Below are 20,537 nucleotides of genomic sequence, written 5' to 3' on the forward strand. Positions count from 1 at the left end.
AACATGTCATCATTATCGTGTCCGCAGTACCAACATTCGGCAGTGTCCAGCTTTTCAAACCTGTTAAGGTATTGTGCAAAGCATCCATGACCAGTAAGCGCCTGTGTTAGGTGGAAATTTACCTCGCCGTGCTTGCACGTGGTCCACCTTTTAATGTTCAGGATAAGGCGATGTGTCCATCGGACTTTGTCGCTATTGTCCCATCTAGTTTGCAACTCGGCAGCAATTTCATCTTCTTCGTCTGGCTTGGGGGGCCTTAGATTTTTTCCTACCTCGTATCGCCTTCTCCTGTCTCTTGCCATAAGGTCTATGGGGAGGATGCCAGCGATTACTGTGGCTGCGTCTCCGGCCACCGTGCAGTAGGCCTATATGACCCCGAGGGACATGGGTCTCTGGACTTTACCCAATTTCTTCCATTCCGGGGTGCTCATGTCCTGTGATCAAAAATGTGATCCGTACAGCATGATAGCGTGAGCGACATTGCTAAGTAGCTTCCGCTTAGTCGGTTTTGCTGCACTCAGATTCGGCAGGATTCGGCTTAATCCTTGCACCGCTTTACTCGCTTTGGCCGCCACCGTCTTCACGTGCTCCTAGAAGCGCCACTTGCTATCGATGTGGATGCCTAGGTACTTTTTGCACCTGCTAGAAGACACTCGGTGGCCGTCTATGACTAGATTCAGTTCATTGTGGGTTCTAGTATTTGTTATTACCATGGCCTCGCACTTATGGGCTGATAGAGACAAGCCTGCCTGCGCCAGCCAGTCTTGTACTACTTGTACTGCGCTTGTTAGTAACTGTTCCAGTCTTATGGAATCTTTGGCCTTTGCGACGAGAGCCACGTCGTCCGCGAAGGCCAAGTATTCGACTCCGGGTGGCAAAAGCGTTTACAGAAGTCCGTCATAAAGTACGTTCCACAGAGTGGGCCCGAGCACTGACCCCTGGGGAACTCCGCAGGTGACCGTAATTTCTTCCTCTACGCCTCCTGATTCAAAAAGGAGAGAACGATTTTCCAGGTAACTGCATATAATCCGTTGCAGATACCCGGGAACTTCTTTTTCGTTCAACGCTTCTAGGATGGAGTTCCATGGCGCGGAGTTAAACGCATTTCTAATATCTAGCGTTAGGACACCCACTTTCAAGTTGCTGCTTTTGACCGTAGATTTTAATGCTTCCAGTGCGTCTGTACTGGAGCGTCCTTTACGGAAACCAAATTGTCTACTGTGTAGCCCTTCGTTTTCGTCCAGATATTGCCTCAACCAGTTGTCTAAGATTTTCTCAAATAGTTTCCCGAGACAGTCGAGGAGGCATAGGGGTCTGTATGATGTCGGATCGTCTAATGATTTGTCCCCTTTTCTTATTAGAACCAATCGCGCAGATTTCCACGTTCTCGGGAACACTCCACCAAGTAAACATGCATTATACACATCGAGGATTGCATCTGGTTTAAGCGTTACTATGAACATTTAGGGCTTCGTTTGGAATTCCGTCCGGACCTGGTGCTTTGTTATTCTTCAAGCATCTGGCTGCGTTGATAAGTTCAGCGTGTGCTATAGGTATGGGCTCAGTTCCTTCAGTGATCAGGAAGGGTAGGAAGGGTACGCTTGCGCTCCTGATAGGGTGTTGGGGGAAGAGACCTCGTACGATTTTTTGGAGTCTCCCTGGCGCGTTTAGTTCAGGGATCGGTTGTTGTTTGATGAGTTTATGAATTAAACCTACAAAATAATTCATAATTTTGACGAATTTTTGTCTATATTTGAACTTCAAATGCTAATAAAAAAAAATTGTGCCTATGTATTCTTATAATTTTTGAATCACTATAAGAATAACTTATGAGGAACTTTGTATTAAATTTTTAAGCATTTTGATTCCACCAAAATTTTTTTATTGCTATTTATAAAATAAAAAACTAAATAAAAACGAATATTTAAAATTCCTATAAATAGTATTAAAATAAGCAAAACATTTTGAAAATTAAATTATGTAAATAAAATGCCAATCTAAATAGCTGTTGAAATTTAAAGTCTCTACTACTTATACTTTTTGAATTATAACAAATATTTAAAATCGTTTGAAGCATTATTTCGACAAGTTATGCTGTAACCAGACACAAAAAGAAAAAACAAAAAAAAACTCATCATTGTAAAATCAATACATTCATCATTTCATTGAGAATATAAAATATATATTATATATTTTTTTAATGAAATAATGAAATATAATACTTATAACGGTTGTATATTATGTCATTATACTCGAGGTTAGGTTGAAAAAATGATTAAAAAAAAGTTTTTTGTTTTTCGTATTTTTCGTATTTCATATTATCAATAAATAATCGTTATAAAAAATCACGCCGTTCGATATAAAATAACAATTTATAAGTGAAATTACATATTTAATTTTTAGATTCTTAGCAACTGGTGACTCATTTCAAACCGTTGCATTCAGTTTTCGCTTGGGACATTCTACGGTTCATAATATAGTGAAGGATGTGTGTGTAGCCATTATAGATAAGTTATTAGTTGAAGTAATGCCACCACCAAAAGAAAAAGACTGGGAAATAATTGCAGATGATTTCTGGAATATATGGAATTTTCCACACATGTTGCGGCTCTGAGGACACTCGGAAAACCTGTGGATAACTGGGATGCATGGTTAATCACAATAGTAACAAGTAGGTTAGACAAGGGTACCGGACATAGCTGGCAGCTCCATTTAAGAAATACTGAGTTACCAGCCTACAAGGATCTTGAAGCATTTTAGGCCAGTCGATGCGTAGCAATAGAAAACTCTGAGGCTGTATGTCCAAACACAATTTCCACTAAGCTTACCAACATTAATAATGTCAAGACGATGTTCTCAAAAACACATCAACCTACAAAGAAGGTGTTAATTTCTACTGATAAGAGGCCAGTCCGTCCGTGTCCATGTTGTACTGAGGGTCATAGATTGTTTGCGTGTGAGTGGTTTAAAGCTCTCCCAGTAACGGAACGTTTGAGTATGGCAAGAGCATCTCAGCTATGCTTCAACTGTTTAGGTCCGTTTCATTCTGCTGAAGGCTGCAGATCAACTTATATTTGTCAAAGGTGCAAACAGAGACACAACACACTTCTTCACTATGAGAAGTCGCTTACAGCTGACCGAATAAGTGCCTCAGATCAAGCTAAAGGCAACATTGCTACTACATCAAGCCAAGAATCAAGTCATAATGTAGCATGTCCCGCACAAGGAGGAAAGGGTCATGTGTTTCTGTCTACAGCGTCCGTTCTGGCAGAAGATCAGTACGGTGAATTCAAAAAATGTCGTGTCATATTGGACAATGGATCACAGATGAACTTTGTATCTAAAAGCTTCGCTAATTTATTACAACTACCACGCAATAGAACGATATTCCCCATAAGGCATTGGAGCAAATCGAACACAGTCTGTCTCATGCATTTCAGTTAAGGTGAAATCTCGAGTAAAGCAATTTGAAGTTGACTTGGTTTGTCGCATACTACCAATAGTGATAGATGCCTTACCAAGTTGTTCAAAACCGAAAGGTGGATGGGAGATTCCAGAAGAACTAGTACCACAACTGGCCGATCCGTCGTTCAATTCAACAGGGAATGTTGACTTGCTCATTGGTGGCGGTATGTTTTATGATTTGATTGAACCAGCAAGGATTAGGCCACAAAAGGGATCTGTTTGCTTACAAGGCTCGAAGTTTAGGTGGCTTGTTACAGGCGAGGTTGGCACTATCTCACTTTTGGCTGCATGTTCAATTGGGGAAGCCTGCGAAGACAATCTCAGGATACTAAGCAATAATGAATCTGAAGCGTATGGAGTCGCATCCAAATCAAATAAAAAATGTATTGAAGAACAGAAGGCTCTCAAACATTTTGAAAAAACTGCCAGGCGAGATCAGACAGGCAGATTCGTTCTGCGGCTGCCATTGAAGCCAGATGCACGTAGCGCCGGAAGAACTCTAGAAATGTCAACGGCAAAGTTTCTCAGCGTTGAACGGAGGCTCCAGCGTGAACCAGAACTGCGGCTTCAATAAACACAATTTATGGAAGAATATTTAAAAATGGGGCATATGAAAATAGTAAGCAAGGAAGAGAACCAGCCAAGTGTCGCATTTTATCTGCCACATCATCCAGTGATAAAGTTATCAAGTCTTACAACTAAGTTGCGGGTTGTATTCGATGCATCTGCCAAAAGTACTTCAAACTTATCATTGAACGATGTGCTTCTGTGTGGTCCAACTGTTCAAGATGATTTAGTTACAATATTGATGCGATTTCGTAAGCATCAACTTGTCATAACAGCAGACGTGGAGAAGATGTTCAGACAAATAAGGGTAGCTGAAGAAGACCTAGACTGGCAAAGGATAGTCTGGAGATCGCAGCCAGATAAAGCATTACAATTGTATCGACTTACAACCGTAACATATGGCACAACTTCAGCTTCATTTATGGCAACTAATTGTCTTATCTTACTGTCCGAAGAATCAAAACAGAAATATCCAGAAGCGTCAAGGGTCATACGCCATGATTTCTATATGGATGATTTAATGACCGGTGCTAGTACAGTTGATGAGTACTGCCATTTACAGAAGCAAATCAACTCCATTCTAGAATCGGCACACCTTCCCTTGCGCAAATAGTGTTCAAATTCAACTGAGGTCTTAGAACGTATTGGAAATTCAAGCGATGACCCGCTATTTGCCCTACAGATTGGTGAAGATGGTGTAATCAAATCATTGGGGCTTAGTTGGAAGCCAGCTTTGGACGCATTTCAATTCATAGTAGAGCGGAAAGCGTTTTTGGCTAAGTCGACAAAAAGAACGCTATTAGCTGATCTAAATAGAATCTTTGACCCTCTAGGGTTCCTGGCACCTGTACTGGTAAGAGGAAAAATATTCTTGCAGCAGCTTTGGCAGTTGAAAATAGAATGGGACCAACAGCTGCCAGAGGAATTGTCAAATAGATGGTATACATTTTACCAAGAGTTCAATGATCTAAGTTATCTACCTATTCCGAGAAAGTGTATACCGTACCAATCTGTGGAAGTGGAAATCCACAGGTTCTGCGACGCATCGGAAGAAGCCTATGGATCTGCAATCTACGTACAAAGTAAAGATATGACGGGCTGCTGGCACTCCCGATTACTTTGTTCGAGGACATGCGTCGCGCCATTAAAAGGCTCGACAATACCAAGACTTGAGCTGGGGGGAGCATTAACACTCGCTCAGCTATCGATAAAGGTGTCCGAGGCCTTAGAGATGGAAGTTAAAAAATTCTACTTATGGACGTATTCCATGGTAGTGCTTGGTTGGCTAAATTCACAAGCTTGTAGATTAAAAACATTCTTGGCCAACCGGGTAGAAGAGATTCTAGAAACTACGCAGCCAGAGCAATGGAGGCATGTCGTAACAAGCGAAAATCCAGCTGATATTCTTTCTCGAGGAACAACGCCGAATAATCTTCAGAACATGAACCTATGGTGACAGGGACCACATTGGTTAATGTCAGAGTCAGATGAGTTTAAAAAATCAATCATTATAAACCAGAGCCAGGACTTGCCGGAGCAGCGCAAGATTAAGCTAGCATTGTTGGCAGTGAATCCGCTAGGCAACCTTTTCCATTTTTCAGCACTATTCCAATTGGCGGAATCTCCTATGTGCAGTGGCATGGATTTTGAGGTTCCTACGATATCTAAAGGCGAAAAAGAACTTGGATGTCTGACCGTATCTGAGCTGAAATCAGCAGAGATAACAGTGCTAAAGCAGGTACAGAAGGAGGTGTTTACAAGAGAGATATCGGAACTGGAAAAGGGTAATGATGTAGGAAGAAATAGCAAGCTAAAGGGGCTCTCACTGTACTAAGAAGACGGTTTGATTTTAATTGGGGGACGATTAGGACACTCCCAAATCCTTGAGCGCCAAAAGCACCCAATAGTTTTGCCTAATGGTCATAGAGTATCAAAGCTAATTTTCGAGAATAAACATCGGTAACTTCTACATTGCGGACCACAGTCACTGCTGTCTGACATCAGACGTGTATACTGGCCAATTAAGGGACGAATTACGGCGCGTTCAGTCATATCAAGGTGTGTAAGATGTGCTGGGGCAAAGCCAAAATTCACATAGCCACTAATGGGACAACTACCACAGCAAAGAGTCAATGTCTCACCACCGTTCGCTGTAACAGGTGTTGACTTTGCAGGACCATTAATTGTCCGAAGTGGAGTACGTCGAATTGTTGGATCAAAGGCCTGGATATCACTATTTTTCTGTTTTTCAACTAGAGCTATCTATTTAGAGGTAGTAGAGAATCTATCCAGTGGTGCCTTTGTAGCAGCACTTAGGCATTTCATGGCACGAAGAGGACGCTGTGTGAAAATATATAGCGACAATGGGACCAATTTTGTGGGCGCCCAGAAGGAGCTCAACATTCCAATTCATGAAAGTATACCTGTATTAGCCAAGGAAGGTTTTGAGTGGCACTTCAACCCACCCTCTGCCCCACATTTTGGAGGATTATGAGAAAGTGCGGTTAAAAGTGCTAAGCACCATTTAACTCGCATGCTTGGTGAAACCAAGCTCACTATAGGTGAGCTTAATACCTTACTGTGTCAAGTCGAGGCATGTTTAAACTCGCGGCCCTCACACCAATGAGAAATGATCCTTCAGAACCAGAAGCACTGACCCCAGCCCACTTCTTAATTGGTAGGCCCATCACGTTAATACCTGAAGCAGACCTGACGCAAGAAAATCCAGGAGGGATGCGCAGGTGAAAATACGTACAACACTTAAGCCAAACATTTTGGAAGAGGTGGCATACAGAATATTTACCACAAATGCAAGTTCGAGGAAAATGGACAACAAAAAAGGGGCCGCTGAAGATTGATGATATTGGTATAATAAAGGAAGATCATGTACCACCTACCAAATGGAAGCTCGCCAGTCATTAAGGTCCATCCAGGAGTAGATGGAGAAATCCGAGTGGTTACAGTACGAATTGGTTCAGGTACAAAAATGAACTTAGAGGTAGTTGAAAAATGAACTTTCAATGGGGGGAGAATGTTGCCGACGCAACATAATAATTATAGTATAGGTAATATTATTTTTAAGTTTAGTTAATATCGGGAAGCGGGAGCAGCTGGTCACACACACGCGCACACACATAACACTGTTCATTTATGTTATTGTTTAAATTTGTGTTTTAATTGTTGTGTGAGTTGTATAATATTAATATTATGCGCGAAGAAGCGCAATCAGCCGCATTATTATGTCTTCCCGTCCGCCCGCGTCGTCGGTATAATATTATAATTATGTTAGTCTTTCTCCAGCGTTTTGAGCGTCAACGCATTTTTCAATCGTGCGCTAATCGCCGGTTTATTTAATTTTTATTTTACATATAAAACTGTGGGCGTAAATCGCCGCTAGTTTTTGTTATACCTGATGTGGCACGAATCGCCACTTTTTATATTATAATATTCATTTTTGGTGTGAGCGCTAATCGCCACCTTTTTTCTTATTATTATTATATCGTTATATTATATATACGTGCGCTAATCGCCGTTATACGTTGGCTTATATATTATATTAGAAATTGTATTTTGTGTACACAAGGCGCGAATCGCCATTACTATTATTATATTGTGTGCGCGCTAATCGACACCAATTTTAAATATTTTACTTTATATGCAACATTGAATTTTTGTAGGCACTAATTGTCGCAAAATTGATCATATTATTATTGTTTTATAGGCGCTAATCGTCTTTTTGAATTATACACCTATTATTTTTATTACACTATTTTGTGTATTATTTCAATTATTGTTTTCGTGTTGTGTTTTGTGAAATTATTATTATAGGATAGGTGTAGCTAGCCAGTCTGCGCTCCACAAATTGTGAGTTCTTTTTTATTTATTTATTATTATTTATATTTGTACCTATAATTTTATTATTGAATATTGGTCACATTAATTATTATTGTTATTTTGGTTGTGCCAAACCCGCAAATATTATTATTATACTATCCATATTTTTACCTGTTGGGCCAAAAGGGCCGTAATTTATTATTATCATTTTATTACACTATACTTTTTACCAATATACCATTGAGTTATCATTTATTTAATTTTAATTTAATTATTGTATACACACCTACATATATACACACACACAACACAGATAATATAAAAATTACACTACACGCATTACGTAGCTCGACAATTTTTTCCCGGCGATCTCGACCACTGCTGTTCGAGCTATTACACCACTACACACCCAGCTAGTCCTCGCACATTCAAGACCTAGGTGTTAGTGGTGAGCAACATTCGTAGGTGTCCGGGGTGCGCGTATTATCGTCATATGCTCCCGGCCCGTTCAATATCAAGGATAATATACCGATGACACAGAATTTAGACCCTATCGAAGGCGAACCCAATTGGTCAAATCTACCAATGTAAGGAGGAAATACAGAATTGTTTGCATTTAATGTACGTGAAACTTACAACACTTTTTTTAATAGTGATCAGTGGCATGGCAAAGAGACAAATTTGTACAATAATTATAATATTATTATTATTTATTATTATTTTATATTAAATTTTAAAACGAAAAACTGTATTATTATCACTAGTGGAAATAATAAAATAAAATAATTAAATTATGAAGTTGCACAATGCACATACCTGTTGTATTCAATTCTTTTCCAATTTTTGCTCATACTACATCTTTATGATGATTATCACAATACTTTTTATGAGCCATATTGTAAAGTTCATCATATTGACGAACTTTTTCTATTAAAATTTCATCATCCATGAAAAAATAATGAAAAACAACTTAAATATAATTATTTAAATTAACTTAAATTTGAAGGAAACGTTCAGTTTTTACATTCACACTATCCGATCGGACAAGAACGGACCGATTGCGTCACGTCATAATATAGTTTTTCGATAAACTTTGCGGTTCCGCGACGTTGACGTTCCGTAATGTTGCCGGTGTATGTGAACATGGCGATATAAATACATGGGAAGATATTTTGACGTGACGTTAACGTTTCGTATAGTGTGAATCGACCTTAATAAAGTATAACGATAAAAGGCAAAAGCAAATCATGCTATTCACACGCAAAACCATTAGATCATATATTGCATAGAATCTACAACGTACATTAGAAAAGAAAGGTCGCGCGTTATCTATATATAATAATAAAAATAATACAACAATAAAAGTAAAATTTGGTGTTCACCTGATAGTTTAGTGTCATTTTTGTCTAATACAGTATACAAGCACGCGTTTAGTGAAGTGATAATACAATTTGTACACAGTTATATACATAAAAAATTTAAAAATGGAAAAAATTCAATCGAAACGTGATCGAGAAATGCTCGTAAATGATGGTTTCATTAATAGTTTTGATAAAAAAAGTTTTGGAGATGTCGTCAAAAGAATGATTGTTTGGCAAGAATTCCTTCAAGTATTGACAATTTAACGATTTTAAAAATATCTGAAAATTTACACACGCATGGTTCTGAATTTCTGATGCTGCTAAAGTTGAAACACAAATTGCTATTACTAACATTAAAAAACGGGCATTGTCCACGATAGAACAAACATCATGCGTTATCAATGAATGTACATCAAGTCTATCACAAGCAGCAAAGGTACTAAAAAAAAATTATACAATATTACTTTACAAGTTGATTCTTTTATCATAAAATACTCGTTATTTCATCAAATATTGACTTTTTTCTTATTTATAATATTTTTGATTTTTTGTTTAAAACATTTATATTTTTTACCTTTTTATAATTTATTAAATACTAGATGTACCTCGCTCTGCTGTGAAATTCGGTCTAAGTGAAATTCGATCTAAATGATATTCGGTCTAAGTGATATTCGCTCTAAGTGAGTACCCTAGGTCGGAGACGGGACTGTAAAGAAAATATCGTAAAAAGTCTAGTAGTCACAATTTTAGTTAACCTAACCTTCGAGGGGGTCGGTGTGCCTTGATTTCTGGGCTGGTAGAAGCCGCCTTTGGCGCCTTCGAGGGGGTCGGGTGAAAATTGTGTTATCAGGAATTCGATGGAAAATTGTAATCGGGTGTCTAGAAAAGAATTAAGTGTCTAGCTATCAGTCCTAAACTGGTGTAATACTGTTTCCCATTGCATGCCCTGTCTTTTTGTATATAAAAAAATGTATTTAGCGAAAATGGTAGTTGAGTGTCTAGCTATTAATCATCACATCACGTAACTAAATCTGTATCCTAAATCTATATCTGACAATACAATCCACCTGCGCCTCCGACGTCGAAAGTCTAATGTTGTATTGTAGGATAATAAGTATAAAGTCGAATTACATGCGAGCATTCAAGTCGAGTTGTCAGTTATTATTGGGAAAAATCGAATTAAACGGCATTAAACCCACCACGTAGGCAATCTGACTGCGTCGGATCGCGGACAATGTGTGAATAGTAGGTTATGATACCAATATAGTATAATGTGAACAATCTCATACCGTGTCCCGTCGCATACCTGGTTCTTTTTTTTATATTATAAAATTTATTTAGTGAAAATGGTAATTGAATGTCTAGCTATCAGTCATCATAATATGATGTAAATCAATGTCCGAAAGTTAAATCCATAATTTTCATACCTCCTAATGTCAAAATTCAGATATTGTTTTTGATATGTAAGTGTAAGAAACTATAAAATATATATCATTTTTTTAAGTATTAAGTAAAAGATAAATATTTTTAATTTATAAAACATAATATCAATTCAAAATGTACTCCTTAAACGCGTTGTAGCGTACTACACGTCTACACTTTATATGTATATATACTTATAATAATCGTAATAATATGGTATTGAAAAAAATCGTAGACGTATGTATTTATCGTATAAGAGAAAGCAATAGCTTTAATTTTCAAAATTCAAATTAAAAAATCAAAAACTAACTCGAAAAAAAAATGCAAAAAATTGTTGGATACGGGCGGAAGAGACGTTAATTAGAGCGTCGCCGTAAAAATGCGCCAAAGGCACAGCCAGAGAGGGAATCTTACCCGCTACCTCCTATTACCTACCACGGGGAACTTACGCCTTATCCTATCGACTACAGTTTAAGCTAGATACTAATACCGAATCTCGAGCACTTAAACCGTTTCTGTGTTGCAACGAATTTTTCGTTCAGCTCAGTTTTAATTCGTATGATTCGTGTGTAATAAAGCTTAATTATTCTTATTAATTATCTATTTAATGTATATCTGTAACACTACCTACTTAAATACCTTAATCATACATCTATTTAACGTATTTAATAATAAATCTACAAAATAAGCCGTTAACGTTTCTCAAAGCAACGTACAATTGAAATACTCATATCTATAGGTATTTTTATAACATATTATAATCATGTACCTACACGAACATTGTATTGTTTGGTGAAATGTCGTCTAGAAACACACAGCAAAAAAAACAACCAACGGTTGAATATAAAACAACATCATTTTGTATTATAATATACAAATTATCAGACAGATCGGAAAAAACAGTCGAATAAAAAAAAAATCGAAGGAAAACGTCGTCGTACTCGGAAGACTCCAAAACGTACGGAACGGAACGGAAAACGTTCGGAAAAGTATGAAAATCGTAATAAAAAGCGAACATTTTTCGAAAAACCACATAATAATCGAGCGGAAATCGAAAATGCGTTGTATACTATACATATATATAAAATACTATAACAAAAGTGTCATAAACATTTCCTACAGAAACTCTTAGGTATGATTAAGAATATTTGCAATTACAACTTTGACTTACTTAACTATACCTGTACCTAACTCTTTCAGGGGCTTTTATTAATGAAACATATCAATTTTATATGTATGTGTGTGTGTAAAAAATGAAGAGTATGCCATCATATATACCTGTATAATTCCGTATAATTCGTGTGTAATAAAGCTTATATTAATATTAATTGTCTATTAAATATAACGTTTCCCAAAGCAACGTACACTTGAAAGTTGAAACCCTCATACCTATAGGTATTTACGTAAAACGGGTTGAAAATACAACAACATATTATAATATAACAAACAGCCGATAAAAAAAAAAAAAAAAACGTTAAAATCGTCGAAAACCCGCGTAATAATCGAACCTAAAGTAAGAAAAACGCGTTATCAAGACGGCGGCGTTGGAGAACCGTCCGTTTTCGATAACGACGGCGGCGGGCCATGGAGCATCAAAACGGCGACCGAGGCGCATTCTTTTTATAAGGAAACGAACTTCTTCACGCTTTATTATATAAGGAGATTGAAACCACTAGCAACCTATATTTAAATTTAAAAATATACTAACATTTTTATTTATAAATAGTTGTATTTACCCAACTGTTTACATTTTGTGTCATAGCGTACAATACACGGTATTGCAGATGTTTATCTTTATCGTCACCGATGTATAAATTAAAAATACAATTTTTGTTTGTAACAACTTTGGTATATGTATTGATAAGTATATTTTTCATTCATATCAGTTTTTATCGCCTTGCAACAATCATTGGCATAAAAATTAATACTTTGTAGTGGTATCCAGCGATAACCACCATTCAAAATAATATGCACATTATTGATAACTGATAAGCATTTATAAATATTTAAAAATCATTATTTCGCTTTGAAGTTTGAATCATATTCTTAAAATTTCAAAGATGTCGCGTCGTACAAGATTGTCACAAAAAGACGTGGTTCAATATCTTGAAGAAGATTTTCCTTCAGGTTCTGAACTAGAATCAGATGCCGATGACACTGACGAGGATCCAGATTTTGAAAAAGAATTTGTTTTCGATTCTTCGGACAGCGAATCTGAAGATTTAAATAATTTGAATGATATTGTTTTACCACCAAACTCATTAGAAACTTCTGTATTTTCAACTTCAACGTAAAGGTTAGATAAATGGTACTGAAACTTATTTTCTTAGGACACCATCTAGGAATAGACCAAATATTCTTAACTCTGTAACATCTGTCCATTATGAACAGCTTCAAGAAAGTTTGGAATTTGTGTCTCCAACTCATTCGTAAGTTTACATAATATATAAACAATATAACAAAATTGTGGTGATATTTCATATTAAAATTATTAGTATTATTATTTTGTTAATATTTTTATTTATTTCCACAGAAATGTATCAAGTCAAGTATCAATTGCTTCACCATTAAATTTAAATATAATCTCACCATCACCATCAACTTCAACGGTTCAATACAATATACAGAATATAGTAATTCCTAACCAACCTCTACAAGTGCCTACTTGGTCTAAAACTGTTTCTATGTTTGAAGAAGATGCATTTAATGAAAATAATGTCGGAGTTACAGAATACATAACAAGTATGTCATATATTACTCCAACAAATATATTTTTAAAACTATTTCCTAAGTCTCTTCTTGGACATATTTCATTTCATACAAATGTGTATGCAACCCAACTTGGAAAACCGTACACACCTACTACACCAAATGAAATAAAACATTTTTTTGCAATTAATATGTTTATGTCATTGAAAAAACTTCCTAGCTACAGAGACTACTGGTTAAGTGCCACTGATTTCCATGATAGTTTTATTTCTAAGCTAATGCCAGTGAATAGATTTGGGTGGATTCTTTCACATTTACATTTTAATGACAACTCTTTAAAACTAAAAAGAGGAGAAGTAGACTATGATAAATTATATAAAATTAGGCCACTTTTAAATTGTTTGAGTGAAACATTTCAAAAATCATATCGTCCACATCAAAAATTAGCTGTAGATGAAAGTATGGTAAAATTTAAAGGTAGGTGTTCCATGAAGCAATATATGCAAAATAAACCAATTAAGCGAGGCTATAAAATTTGGATGCTTTGCGATCAATCAAATTATAACCTGAAATTTGAAATTTATACTGGAAAATGTAGTAGCAATATAGTGGAAACAGGTCTTGGAGCTAAAATAGTATTAAATTTAATGAATGAATTTGCTGGCAAAAATCATATAGTATACATGGATAATTATTTTAGTAGTTATAATTTATATGAAATTCTGAAACAAAATAATATTTATGCAGTAGGTACAGTAAATCAAACAGGAAAAATTTACCAAAACTATCAGATGATAAAAAAATTATGAGAGGTGACTTTGACTGGAACACTAGTAATACAAATATCACAATGTGTAAATGGAGAGATAAAAGAAGTGTTCATTTACTTTCATCACGTTCATTACCTCAAGAACCAATTTCAGTAAAAAGAAAACAAAAAGATGGAACAATTATAAACGTACCCTGTCCACAAGTATTAGTTGATTATAATAAAAACATGAATTATGTAGACAATTTTGACAGATTAAAAGGAGATTATTCATTAGACAGAAAATCTATTAAGTGATATATGCGGTTAGTGTTTCATTTTGTAGATTGTGCAATAACAAATGCATTTATTATACATAGGGAACTACCTAATGTAGAACATTTTAAAAATAAAAATTTCAAAAGAAATATTTACAATACACTTTTATCAGAACAATTAGTGGTGGTTTCCCAAAAATCCAAATAAACATTATCTCAAGGAGGACCTGCTACACGGAAGCCTTATATAAACCAAAATATTAGATTACAAAGTTCCAGGCACCAACGTCAAAGAACTACTTCTAGGCGTTGTAGTAATTGCAGTACTAAAAAAAACCCTGTAAGAAGCATTTGGGAGTGCTCAGTATGCAAAGTAAGTCTGTGCATGAAAAAGTCAAAAAACTGTTTTCAAGAATTTCATTTAGCAAAAGGTAAGCTGGTAATAGTTTACTCAATTGTTTATTGTGTTCTATGTTATTCTATAGAAAGATACATGTTCAGCTGCTTCCTATGACATATAAATTATTTCAATAAATAATATATATGTATTATGTGGTAATTATTTAATTTGATCAATGTTATGCTTTTTGTGTTGTTTTGTGCTTTGCTACTAAATTGATATGCTTATGTATTGAATATAATTTATTTTTGCAACTTTTTATAACATAATAATTGTTTTTATTAATTTATTTAAAATATGCCCACATAGCATTTGTGAAATGTATATCGTAAATGCATATTTTTTTTTTCATTTAATTTTAAATATTTAAAAATAAGTATGTATGCAATGAGTTATGTATGAGTGTTTATTAATATTCAAAACTTAAAGTTTGGTGGACATCAATGGTACGTTATAATTGTAATGTTTAAACTGTAATGAAATATAAACGTTTGAGGAATATTATAATACTAAAATTTAATACATATTATAATTTTAAGTTAAATACATATTGAAATACGTTGCATAAATAATGTTTGTTAAAATTTTTTCTCTATAATGCGACAGAAAAATGGTTACAATAAAAATCCAACTTCTCGAACATTTCGATGTTGTTTTGGAACCATTTGAGTAGTATACATTTGTATGTTCTACGCACTTTTGACTGCGGATATTGCAAATTTTTAAGGAGGATTTTTCCCCTCAAACTTTTTTTTTCTCCGCTGTACCAGACTGCGGTGATTTTAAAATTTGTAGGTGGATTTTCCCCCTCAAACTTTTTTTTCTCCGCTGTACCAGTAAAAAAACACTGATTTAAAAAAAACATAATGTATGTTCTGCGCACTTTTGACTGCGGAGATTGCAAATTTTTAAGGGGGATTTTCCCCCTCAAACTTTTTTTTTCTCCGCTGTACCAGACTGCGGTGATTTTAAAATTTTAAGGGGGATTTTTCCCCTCAAACTTTTTTTTTCTCCGCTGTACCTGTAAAAACAGTGATTTTAAAAATTTAAAACCAATTATTTTTTCCCCTGTTACACATAAAGTTTAAACAGTGTATACACTATTTATTTCCCGTGTAACACAGACGGAGTATTCCGCTACAACCAATAATTTTTTTTCTATGTTACACATAAAGTTTAAGCAGTGTATATACACACTTCATAATTATATTTTTTAGTCATGTTTTTTTTTTTTAAAATTAAAAAATAATACATTTTGGTTCAAAATAAAAAAAAATATATTTATATGTATTGTCTCATTATTCTAAATTAATTTTAAATTGATTAAACTAGTTTTCTTACTTCCCTAGTAAAAGGTACATATTCTACAATGCGATCATGAATTAATAAACAATAAGCAGTTACACCTGAAAGAGATTCTGATGTTTCAATTTCCAATTGAACATCTACTGATGAAGCTGTAGCTGAATCATTCTGTTTTGACGTATCGATAACACTAATTGGAGCTTGCGTTTGAAATGTAGATGGGCTTAATATCGGGTTCCGAATTTTTTTTTCATAATACGATTCTTGAAACGATGTATACATATCATATAATAAGGTAAAATTATTTTTAGCAAAATCCAAATTTAAATTATCATAAGGATATGCTATTGAGTTTAAAAATACTTTTACATGAGTTATATTACAATGATCGAATACACCACAATCTTTTTCTAACGAATTTTTACGTCCCTTTTGTAATCCGATTATAATGAATCGAGGTTTTTCTAATTTTGAAGCAGTTTTTAGGTTCCATACAACTTTTTTTGTGGTTCCGAGTTCATGATATTCAAAAGTTTCAAAAGATCTGAACGGGATAAACAAACTTTTTTCTTTTTCAATATTAAGTTAATATTAAGTTTTAATAATTTTAACCTTTCTTCATCATCAACAGTAATATGTGGAACCTTCAAAACTATTTTATTCAAAACAACTTTTCCAGAATTTGTACTTCCACTAGTAATTACTTTTAGAGCGTTTAAATCGCTATGACTTCGAGTTAATATTAGTTCTAATCTAGAATTAACTAATATCTTTTTAAAATCTTCAAATAGACCTAACCAATATTTTAACGGAATGCATGCACTAAATTCTCCATTACTATTTGCTGGGTTTGAACTATTTTTAAATATCCAACCAGCATTTTCATAACAATTATAATTATCAGGTGTACCTGATAAATAACCTTTTAACGAACTGGTAATACCAAGTACACTTGTACTATCTACTTCTATTCCATTGATTTCAAGTCGTATTTGTTCAAAGAGATAGGAAAAACCGTTATTAGTAAGTTTTACTTTTCCAGCATCTGATACTTCACCTTCTAAATATATAAAGCTTTCATTCAGATACGGATAAACATCTGTTTGTTGGATTGATATACGTATTTCATCATTATTATTAAATGAAGTTGTATACGGTGTATATGAATGATATTCGATTTTCGTAATTTTAGAATCGGTTTCAAACGGTGAACTTATATCTAAAATATCACTTTCTGGCATTCTGCTTTAATTTTTAACCTAAAGCCTTTAAAATTGTTTTATTTTTCGTTGTTATTTTTTTACTTTATTCGATGTTACCGGTAACGCTTTAGTTATATGTAAAGACCGGATTTAATTGCATTAAAAAGTAAAAACACTCAAAAATTGCATAATAAAATTGTATAATTGCACCAAAAATCCCATAAAAATTGCAAAATAAATTGCACTATAAAAATGCAAGTTGTATTTAAATATTTATTAATTAATATTACATTAGTTACATTCAATATTAATATTACATTTTTGAATTAAAATTGATGATTAAATACATTTCTAAATTATTTTCATTAAAATTAAATCTTCTATTACTTAAAATATGTTTGTACAACGAGAAACTACGTTCTACGTCAACACTCGTTATTGGTGCATATTTAAAACAATTTAATAAAGTAGGCGTTATATCTAAATTAGCATTTGCTTTACCTGACATGACTTCATAGTAACACTTTAAAGTTTTGTACCCTTCATTTTTTTCAATTACATACATACATTTTTCCTTAATTTTTTCCCCTTTTGGACCAGGAATATTTGTTAAAATATCTTCAATTTTTCTAAAAATATCCATACTTTTCAGTTGTTCACTATTAGATTCTTCCAAATTTTTGAAATTCGTGCATAACTCAGATAAGTGTAATTTTTTGAATGCTAAATCACATTTAACTGCATTATCTTGTACAAGCAGTTTTAGCTTTTCGACACTTAAAGCATCATCTGTTAAACTTTCAATCACGTTTTTAAACTTTTCAAAATTATTCGCATAGAAAAGTGCAGCGTTTAACCATGTTCCCCATTTTGTAATAATAGGTTCGGGTGGCAAAGGTATACCCGGCATTTCTTTTCTGTATTTATTTATTCTAGATGGTGCTTTTAGGAAAGCTTTTTTTCCTAAAATAAACAAAATATGTTACAAATGTATTTGAATTTTAAATAAGTACTTAACACATTACCATTGTTAATCAATTTATTTATGTCAGGATACAATTCTCGAATTTTCTCTAGAACTCTATTAACTGCGTGTGCCATACATGTAATATGAATTAATTTTGGAAAAAATATTTTTAATGTTTTTGCTGCTTTGATCATATAAGTACCAGCATCGCTAATCAAAAGTAATACTTTTTGTTCAATACCAGGAAATATTTTTAACGAGGAATTAATAAACTGACAAATAGTTTCATAATTGGTGGATTCTAGTTCTTTACATGCAACTAAATATGATTTACTAGGCGTCCCATCTAATTTACCAATTAATAAATTTGCAATAGACAAACCTAATTGAAAATAGTATGTTTTATTATATGAGAAATTAAAAAAAAATTATTTATACAAACCTCTTGGATCGGTTGTCTCGTCAACAATTATGTAAACGTAATTATTTCCAATATCGCTAATTATTTGGTCCATAACGCTTTTATAAATATTTGGTATGTAATTTTTTCTTAAAGTACTTTCATCTGGAATTAATTTGCCAGTATGCTTTTCCAAAAATGATTTTAACACATGATTGCCCAGCTTATGCAAAGGAATATTTGCAGCAACAAATGCATTACATAAATCTTCAAAAAATACATTTTTACTATTCGAGATTTGAGAAGTAATGAAAATCTGCTGTTTTCTTTCTTTATTCCTTTGTAATGCATTTATGTGTTGAACTAAAATAAATATACATGTATTTTTGAAATAAAATAACATGGAGTTACGTGTAATATTATGTGTAAAAAAAAAAAAAAAAATAGTATGAGTATAAAATACAAAACTTACTTGTTTTGGAATGATGATCTAATAAATATTTTTTTTCAGTAGATACAGACTTTTCACATACGAGACAATATATAATCTTTCCATCTGATGAAAATACATCTTTATTTTCATTATAAGGAGCAATCCAATTCGAAATTTTACTTTTAAATTTTTTTTATTTTAGGCATTTCGACGATTACGTTCACGGTCAGTTTGTACGGTTAAACAGATCAAAGAAATAAGTACTATAGTACGTATCAACGGGTAAACGCACACGACGCTTATCGCTAGTCGCAGTAATTTGATCTAGAAAATTCCAGACGAGCGATAAATAACATAGATAATACTCCTTTATACTTCTAAGATCATATAATCAAACCAATAATAAAAATCCACAATAATGTTATTATTTTTATATTATAAAATTAGTTAACAAATATTGATTTGTACATTTGATTACGTGAAGTATACAAAATTGAAAAAAATTGAGAAAAATTGCAAAAACATTAAAAATTGCAATAAATTGCAACATAAAATTAAACAGAAAGACAGTAATTAATACAAATCGTGTACATATTTGATCAGATTTGATTTATCTTAACCACAAAAAAAGTTGCAATATCAATTAAATCCGGTCTTTAGTTATATGACTAGCAAGATTTATCTTTTGTAATGGGCTTATATTAAATTTTAATCCCATCTTAAGATCCGTAACGTTTAATATGTAGATCGATTACTAATTTTTCACCTAAATTGTTTATCGGATTATGATCTTGATCAACTAATTGTATAGTTATTAATCGATATTTGTTTTATTTAATTTATAATATATTAGGTTAGTTGGAGATTGAATCAGCTTCGTCCCTATGTTCTCAGTACCTAGGAGAAAACTCATAAATTGAATGACTTGGCATGTTGTTGTTGAATGAACCTTGAGCTATATTGCACATTACTTTTATTGAATTAACACTGTTTAAATTTACCACTTTCTATGAACGATGACCATCAATGTATTGCATGTCTGGTTCATAATTTTTTTTTTCAAATCCCAATAAAGGTCCTATACCGTTTGCTACGTTAAAACGTATTGTTGCATTACTGAATATGGTTGTCCTAAAATCTACTTGATCAATCCCGATATCAAAAGTTATTTTCTCTGTTAGTTTTATTCCAATGTATTCGTTAACATTATAAAAGTCATCTATTTGCGTCAAAATTTGATTTTTAATATCCTTAATACCGTAACACCCCTTTTTCAGTGTGATATAACAGGTTGGAAATTTATTATTATTTAGTAAACGATCGGGGTTTTCTAAATGTATTTCAAACTGGTTATTAGTTTCATTTATGTTTGGAAATGTATTATATGTTTGTAAATTTAACAAAGCAATTTCAGAGTCATCGTACTCATCAATTGCTGGAAAATAA

At 33.6% G+C, this 20,537-nt stretch overlaps 2 protein-coding genes across 2 annotated transcripts in view; both read left to right on the plus strand.

Moving 5' to 3' along the window:
- Positions 1-20,537, plus strand: part of LOC126551608 (uncharacterized) — a 231,092-nt gene that overhangs the window by 113,446 nt on the left and 97,109 nt on the right. The gene's annotated exons all lie outside the window — the stretch shown is intronic.
- Positions 4,067-5,488, plus strand: LOC126552533 (uncharacterized). The gene is made up of 2 exons (XM_050207253.1): positions 4,067-4,621; positions 4,715-5,488. Exons 1-2 carry the CDS (start codon positions 4,067-4,069, stop codon positions 5,486-5,488), a joined length of 1,329 nt encoding a protein of 442 aa, XP_050063210.1.

The sequence above is a fragment of the Aphis gossypii genome, chromosome X (genome assembly GCF_020184175.1).
Source record: "Aphis gossypii isolate Hap1 chromosome X, ASM2018417v2, whole genome shotgun sequence".
Classification (NCBI taxonomy): Eukaryota; Metazoa; Arthropoda; class Insecta; order Hemiptera; family Aphididae; genus Aphis; species Aphis gossypii.